Raw genomic sequence first — 8,873 nt, 5'->3', positions numbered from 1 at the left:
TTTATGTTGCCATATTTGTTTTCATTTTAACGCTTGCTTTTGTACAATTTTCTAAGTAATTTGTTGTATTTAATGTGAAAAAGTGTATTTTAAGTGTATAATATTTTTAAAAATGTTCTAAATTTTAAAAAATAAAGAAAACTCTGTGACTTTTAATATAAATAACAACTTATTTTTGGAAAGTACAACAATAATGCCATATTTTCCATTAATTATTGGTTCATTTATGTAAACAAATTTTGACAAGTGAGAAATTCGAACAAAAACAAATTGCCTGTGGTTTTTGTAGACGTTTGTTGTACAACAACCCGTGTCGCTATTTTATTAATTTACTTTGGTGGTGGCAGTTCTGCAACAACAAAATTTCCCATGTATTTTGCTTTTGGTTTTCGTAAATGTCAAAAACCATAATAAGGCGAATTCATTTGATGAAAAATTTTTCTAAATTATTATTATTATTTATATTATATTAAAAAATAAAGATAAAGATATTAAAATTTTGTGAGGAAAATATATTCTGAACTGAATGTTTCTTTCAAACGAAAAATATTAATTAAATATTAATATTAAGTGTTTCGGAAGAGATTTTTTTATTTAATCACGTTATCTACACAATTTTAATATAAAATATAAAGCAATATATATGTTAACATTTAATAGAAAAAATATTTTTCTTAAATAACATATTTGTATACATACCAATTATGCCATTATTTAAATAAAACGATATTTGTTTACGAGATGCTTGGTATTTTTATATTTTTTACATAAATAATTCAAAATATTAACGAAGTTTTTCTCTGTTTAACGGACATTTTTAAATATAACAAGTAAGAAGTTATAGTCGGGCGAGGCCGACCATATAATACCCTACACCTGTATACGAATAAAATGTGATTTAGTTTTCATAATAAAGCATTTAAGTTGAATTATACCTTGCCTCAGATATACTAAAGACATACGAGTAAAGAGATACGAGTATATAGTAAACATAATTTTGAATTTAAAAGCCCTATTTGGCGGGTTCAGTTCTATGGGGCCTAGGTGAAATAATGGACCGATGTTAATTATTTTCAATAGACTTCGTCTATAGTATAATAGAAGATCACGTGCCAAATTTCATTGAATTATCTCTAAAGTTGCAACCTGGAGTTTGATTAAAATGTTTACAAGCCCTATTCGGGGGTACAGTTGTATAGGGGCTAGGTGAAATAATGGGTCGATCTTAACGATTTTCAATAGGGTTCGTCCCTGGGACAATTAAAGATAATGTACCAAATTTCATTCAATTATCTACAAAATTACGGCCTGTAGTTTGATTACAAGGTTTACATGGACGGACATAGCTAAATCGACTCAGAAAATGATTCTGAGCCGATTGGTATACTTTAAGGTGGGTATAGGACCAATATTATTGTGCGTTACAAACATCAGCACAAACCCTCTCCACTAAAGTGGTGTAGGGTATAATTATCAGCTGATTGATTTCAAAAATTTTAATTTTTTGTTCATAAACAATTTAATATATATATATATATATATTATATTATATATATATATATAATATATATATATATTATATATATATATATATATATATATTATTATATATTATTATATATATATATATAATATATATATATATATATATAGATATATATATATATATATATATATATATATATATATATATATATATATATATATATATATATATATATATATATATATATATATATATACTACAGATCGCAATTTTGGAGATAATTCAATGAAATTTGGCACATGATCTTTTATGGTATCGTAGACGAAGCCTATTGGAAACGGTTAACATCGGCCCATTATTTAATCTAGCCCCCATACAACTGAACCTGCCGAATAGGGCTTTTAAGTTCATAATTGTGTTCAATACACTCGTATCTGGACAAAAACCTGTCAAACCATGTTTTATACTAGCCTTGATGACTTAGAAACGATAAAGTTTAATAATTGCTTAATTTAACCTTAAATATATATTTTTTACAGACATCGAATATGTGAAATAACATATTTACTCTCCCTTGGAATAAGCCGTGGCGTGGCGGGAGGGCTTAAGTACTTCTTAACTTTTAAAATATTTAATTAAAAACTTAGAAGGAAACTAATTATTCCGCGAAATACACTGTGGTGTAGGGTATTATATGGTCGGGCTTGACCGACTATAACATTCTTACTTGTTTTTATTATTTTCATTAATTTTAATTATTCCTGATTATTTTTAGATTAATTTTAATCGTAATCAATTAATAATCAGAAATTTTATAGCAAAAAATTAAATAATCATTACGATTACATATTTTAGAAAGATAATTTAATTGATTATTAATAGTAATCGAAATTTTATAGCTATGATTAAAACAAATCATGTACTACTTTTTGCAATTTATAAAAATAAATATTTTGTTTAAGAAGTAGGGATGTCAATCGGGACTGGCTTTTACAAATCCCGTGATTCGGGATTTTGAAAATTGGAATCCCGGGATACCGGGATTTTTCGGTATTTCACGGGATTTCGGGATTACAAGAATTTAATTATTTTATATATGAAAATCTTCAAAATCATGTTTGTAGAGAAAATTTGTGAATTTGTTGAAATTTAGTTAAAAGAAGATGTGTTTAAAATAAATCAATCTATAATTATAATTTTTAAATGAAAACTTTTAGAATTTCATAATTTCTTAAACTTATTAAATACATACTTTCTAAATAAAAAAGTAAGAAATTATAGTCGGGAGAGGCCGACCATATAATACCCTTCATCTGTCGAAAAAGTAAAATGTGAATTGGTTTTCATAATAAAACAATTAATTTGAATTATCCCTTGCATCAGATATACATACATTTGTTGTTGAATAGAATTGTGGACATTAAAGTAAAATTTTGAAGGTTTACATGGACGGACGGACTAAATCGGTTCATAAAATGATTCTAAGCCGATTGGTATACTTTAAGGTGGGTATGGGACCAATATTGTTGTGCGTCAGCACAAACCCGATATACCCTCCCACTAAAGTGGCGTAAAACCTTATACGGTTCCATGCGTATTAATAATTATAACAGAACCTAATTCAATTATTCGAACATCAATATTTTTCTTTGAAAAAAATTGAATTTTACATAAATATATATTAGTTTTGGAACATAACATATTCGTAGTATTTATTGAAAATTTTATATACATTCAGATCAAGCTAATCTCAGATTTGTAAAATGTTTGAATTGCAAAATCTTGATAAATAAAACTTGTATTTATTCGAATATGCAGAAATTCACCATCAAAATATTGTAATGTATTTATAGTAATTTTTTTTTGTCCAAATTTGCAGCTCAAATAGAATGTGTCTTTTAACTCGCACTATCAACTTGCAGACACAGAAAGTGTATACTTTTTGGGTCTATTACCAACATTTCGATGTGTGAGCATAGATTCATTCCACTTTAAAAAAATAAAACTTTCAAATACGTATAAAACTAGCTGAGCTGAATTTTGTTTTACATAAATCAGAAATAAAATAAGGTCGTAATTGGGAATTTTATGAAAATTGTGGCTTTTTTACTAACCAAAATCTTTTAATCAATTTTTTTAGGATCGGCCCATAAATGACCCTACCACCCATTTAAGGTCACCTTCAAAAAATGACTTTAACATTCATTACTGGCCCAAAAATGCGTGTATAGCAAAAAATTCGGTACAAGTAAGTTTATTACGTACATAAACCTTTTAAGCAATTTTTTTTAAGATCGGCTCACAAATGACCCTACCCCCCATATAAGGTCCCCTTCAAAAATGACTTTAACACTTATTACTGGCCCAACAATGCGAGTATAGCGATGAAATTCGGTATAAGTAAGTTTCTTACGAACCAAAACCTTTTAGCCAATTCTTTTAAAGATCGGCACATAAATGACCCTACCCCCAATATAAGGTCCCCTTCAGAAAATTACTTTTACACTCATTACTGGCATAAAAATTCGAGTACAGTGTTGAAATTCGGTATAAGTAAGTTTCTTACTAACCAAAATCTTTTAATCATTTTTTTTTAGGATCGGCCCATAAATGACTCTACCACCCATATAAGGTCCCCTTCAAAAAATGACTTTAACACTCATTACTGGCCCAAAAATGCGTGTATAGCGATAAAATTCGGTATAAGTAAGTTTATTAAGCAATATTTTAACAATTTTTTTAAGGATCCGACCATAAATGATTTACCCATTCCGAAAATGACTTTAACGTTCATTACTGGCTAAAATATACGAATATAGCAATAAAATTTTATACAATTAAGTTCCTTGCGAACCAAAATCTCTTTACCAACATTTATGTGGATAGGTCCATTATTAACCTAACTTCCCCTATTGGCTTCACTTCAGGAAATGGCTTTAACGCTCATTAATATCTTTAAAATACGAGTGAAGCGATAAAATGCCAAAACCTCTGTACCATTTTTTTTGATCGGCCCATAAATGACCCCCATATAAGGTCTCCCTCTGCAAATGACTATAATGCTCACTACAGGCTTAAAAATATGAGTTATGAAATACGGTTGAAATTCGCTCCAAATTTCATGCGGAATGTGTCGGTTATTCACCATACCCCCCATATAAGCCCCCATTATTAAATTAAATTAACGCTAATTACTGGCATAACAATGAGAGCACAGCGATGATATTCAATGAAAACTTTAGAAAATTTGCTGAAGAAATTTCAGAAAATTACTAGTACAGGGCTAAAAATCGACATAAAAAAGTTTATACTTAATAACATTATTCTTCGTTCCGAATTGAATCAGGACTAATCTATAATTGACCCTAGCCCCTATAAAAGGTTCCCTTCAGGAACGAGTTTTGGTTATTAAAATAAGATTTTTCAATATTTAAAATATGAGTATTGCTCGGTCCATAATTGACCTAAGCCATATTTCAAATATCACAAATATCAGATGTTTATAGGGGAGCATTCCTTTTACGTCATACAGTTTGATGGTGGGTATATGAGATTCGGCACAGCCGAATATAACACTCTTACTATTTTATTTGTTTTATTGCTTCTACCAATACTTTCTCACTAGTTAGGTCTTTGAGAGGGTAATTGGTCTTTTACAATCAATTTCGCCTATATGACAGTAGTTTTCAAATTAAAAGTTAAAATCAAAATATGTGAATAAACAAGTATTTCAACACTTACATAAAATATTTAATGAAAACGGTGGGCTGTTTCCTTCACCTTCAGCATTAAAACCAACGCAGGAATAATTTCCTGCAGTTGATCTTGTTACACCTTGCAGTACCAGCGAATGATTACTGACTATAACTCCTTGTGAAATATTTCTTGGCAGTGGATTTCCCTAAAAGTACATTATTAAGTTGAAATATTATTAAAAGTATATAATTTTTTGAAATATTTAATTAGAAACAGTAAAATAATATATGCAATTTTGCGAATGAAATTACATTAATAACTAGTACAAACAAAAATATGAACATACATAAATAAATATGTTGAAAAAATAAGAAATATTTAATATAAATAAATAAATACCATTTAAATTTCTACATTCGCAGATTTTTTAATTTATTTTGCCCACATCTAATCAGTAAACATTTAATAAATATATTTTTCGGACTTAAAATCTCTTTTTTGCAAAAAATAAGTTTATTTTAAATAATTTTTTAATTTTCAATACCAAAATATACAACTTTGTTTTGTCAATTTTAATTTCAACACACAAAAATTAATTGTCAAAAAAATTAAAAAAAATATTTTTTTAGTTTGTGAGAAATAAAAATATTTCGGATTGTTAAATGCGACAAAATTGCGTAAAAAATTAAATTAAATTAAATATTAAAATTAAAAAATAGTTATTGTTGTAAAACAAAGTCATAGTCCAACTTCTTATTATTCTTTGCCAGTAAAAATCAAATAATAAATTTCATGTTTCTAGGTTCAATGTTATAGAAAATTCAAAAAAGTACCTTTAATGAACGAAAAAATACAAAAAACTCCTGTCATCCTTTCATCCTCATAAAAAAATTCAAAAAGTACCTTTTGAAAAACGGAAAAAAATTTCAAAAAGTCCAACATTTTATTAATCCACAGCTTTGTAATTTGTATCGCTTCTAACATCTAGGAACGAGGAACAGAAAAGTATAGTGAAAATTATATTTTACCGTATATCAGTCTTTATCCAAGAACCCTATTCCCGCGAGTTCCGAAGGAACCCCAACCAACTGACCAGCCAAGGCATAGTCCCGTGGGGCACCTGTAGTACCATATTATGTGGTGCTCTGGTTAGACTGCTTTTCAAATCATCCAAGGTCAAGCCAAAGAAATGTAAAAACCATTTTATAGTCCCGGCAGACTAGAGATATTGGTAGCACCTCTTTACCCCCGTATTGCAATACACCAAGATGGGATGTAGCATCAAGGAAACATGCCCGAGGGGGCGTTAAATATTCTGTTAAACATGCTTTCGAGAAGATCGAAATAACGGAGATATGAGCAAAAATCCGAGACAACCTTTCAAATTTTTATAAAAAATTTAAATTTTTTATTCATGCTCAGACAGAAAATGCAAAAAACAAAACGCACAATCATACGGTAAATTTTGTTATTGTACGCTTGTTTATAAAAACAAAGTAGAGCAACACTAATGTGTTGTTATTGGCTAGAAACATGAAATTAACTACATATGTAGAGCCTGGATTTACTTAGAGCACATAAATGCATACTTTATAGTACTTTTTTGTTTCTCAAAAAGTAATTTTTCTATAATATTAAGTATGCCGGGATTTTTGGTACTTTGTTATTCTTCAAAAGGTACTTTTTGAATTTTCTATAAAGTGAACCTAAAAACATGAAATTAGGTATGTAGATCCTTGATTATGTGAGAACCCATAAAAGTGATCTTCTTGGTTTTTTAAAAAGAGCTTTTTGAATTTTCTATAATTTTGAACATAGAAACATAAATTTACTATGTAGAGTCTGAATTTCGTTAGAAACCATAAAAGAGAACTGTTTGGCAATTTTGCGTTTTTTAACTCTTACTTGTTTTTTTGTAATTGTAATGATCACTAACATTTTGTTAATCCAAGTGTACTGTACGTACACTTTAATAATATTTATTTTATTATTACAAAAAACATTTTTTTGTTATTTTTCAATTTTGTTTTAGAGAAATATTTTAAGGAAACAAGTAAATTATGCTTTTGCCATATAAACAACTAGAAATAATAATTATTGGATTATATGACAACATCGATTAAAATGTCAGTGAAAAGCAATGAATATAATATGAAGAAATGTGTCAAACTTTGTCGTTTGAAATTTATTTCATGGGGCCAAATGTTATTGATTGGTTACCTGAACGTAAAGAAAAAATAAAAGCATGTTTTTTGTTTTTATTACTTATTTTTCCGTTCCATTTTTATAGCAAACTGTCAGGATTTACTTACATTATGTCTCCACTCGATTCGAAAAACTGGTGGATGTGAAAACACCATACAATCAAAATAAACATCTGTTCCTTCTCTTATAGAATTTTTGTCCAAAGAAGTCCCCAATCGAACATAAGATTCTGGAATATCTGAAATTATACAAACAATACACATATTTAAAATCAACAGCTAAGTAGTTATAAAGTAGTTTTTGAGTTATGGGATATATCGTGGTATAAAAATATTTTTTATTTTTCTAATATCTCTCTTCTACGCTCTTCGCAATTTGACAAAAAAAAAAAAAAAAACAAATTTTACATGTCGAAGGTACCCTACTTTGAAACGCCATAACGTCGCCCCTGCAAAGTACCACAACATACTAAATTTTATGTTTCTTGGTTCAACATTACAAAAAATTCAAAAAGTTCCTATTAATAAAAGAAAAAGTACCAAAAAGTACTCTTTTATATATTTTCACATAATCATACCTTTTGAAAAACGAACAAGTAAGAGAAAAATATGCAAGTTTTTTTTTTTAACAATCGTTTGCTCAATTTAATTTAATTTCTATTTTTATAAAAGTACCAAAAAGTTCCCTTTTATCTGTTCTCACCTAATTCCGAATCTACATACTTAATTTCATGTTCCTAGGTTCAATATTATAGAAATTTCAAACAAAAAAGTACCAAAAAAATCACCTTTGATGTGTTCTCGTCTAATCCGGACTCTACATACTTAATTTCATGTTTCTAGGTTTAATATTATAGAATATTCCAAAAGTACCTTTTCAAATTCTCATCTAATTCTGACTTTATATACTTAATTTCATATTTCTAGATTCAATAGTATCGAAAATTCAAAAAGTACCCTTTTACGGCATCAAACTTAAGCCAGGCTCCACATAAATAATTTCATGTTTCTTTAGTTTTATGCAATTTCTGTTTTAGCATGAATAAAAAATTTAAATTTTTGATGAAATTTTCAGAGGTGGTCTCGGCTTTTTACTCATATCTTCGTTATTTATGGACCGTTTGGACTTATATACCCTTCTCACGAAAGTGATGGATATAAAAATTTATTTTTTATAATATAAAACCATATACATTACATATGTAAATGTATTATAAATATTGAACTCCTTGTTAATATTTAAAAAATATTAAAAAAATTTTTTTTACAAAACCGTATTCGAAAACGGTTTTTTAAAAATTGGAATTTGTCGAATTATTCAACAACCGGTTTTTGGAGTAGACTGGTTTTTTGAATACTGTAATGTGTAGGTAAATTAGGACATTTTTTAGCGCTACTAAGATCATAGGCAGGGACTAAGATCATAGGAGCGTCTCTACCACACAACATCTTGGAGAGTTTTAGTTCAGTTTTTTTTTTTTTTTTTT

The 8,873-nt window shown here is 28.1% G+C and overlaps 1 protein-coding gene across 1 annotated transcript in view; it reads right to left on the bottom strand.

Moving 5' to 3' along the window:
• Positions 1-5,111: 5,111 nt before the first annotated feature.
• The window catches only part of LOC124419245 (cell adhesion molecule 4-like), a 217,242-nt gene continuing 213,480 nt past the window's right edge, over positions 5,112-8,873 (bottom strand). The window contains exons 5-7 of the mRNA XM_046947868.1: positions 7,495-7,625; positions 5,228-5,387; positions 5,112-5,155 (exon numbers count right to left, since the gene is read on the bottom strand). Of these exons, the coding sequence (XP_046803824.1) occupies positions 5,112-5,155; positions 5,228-5,387; positions 7,495-7,625 (335 nt within the window). The remainder of the gene's footprint in view (positions 5,156-5,227; positions 5,388-7,494; positions 7,626-8,873) is intronic.

Source organism: Lucilia cuprina, chromosome 4 (assembly GCF_022045245.1).
Source record: "Lucilia cuprina isolate Lc7/37 chromosome 4, ASM2204524v1, whole genome shotgun sequence".
Taxonomy (NCBI): Eukaryota; Metazoa; Arthropoda; class Insecta; order Diptera; family Calliphoridae; genus Lucilia; species Lucilia cuprina.
This window is presented reverse-complemented; position numbering and strand designations above follow the sequence as displayed.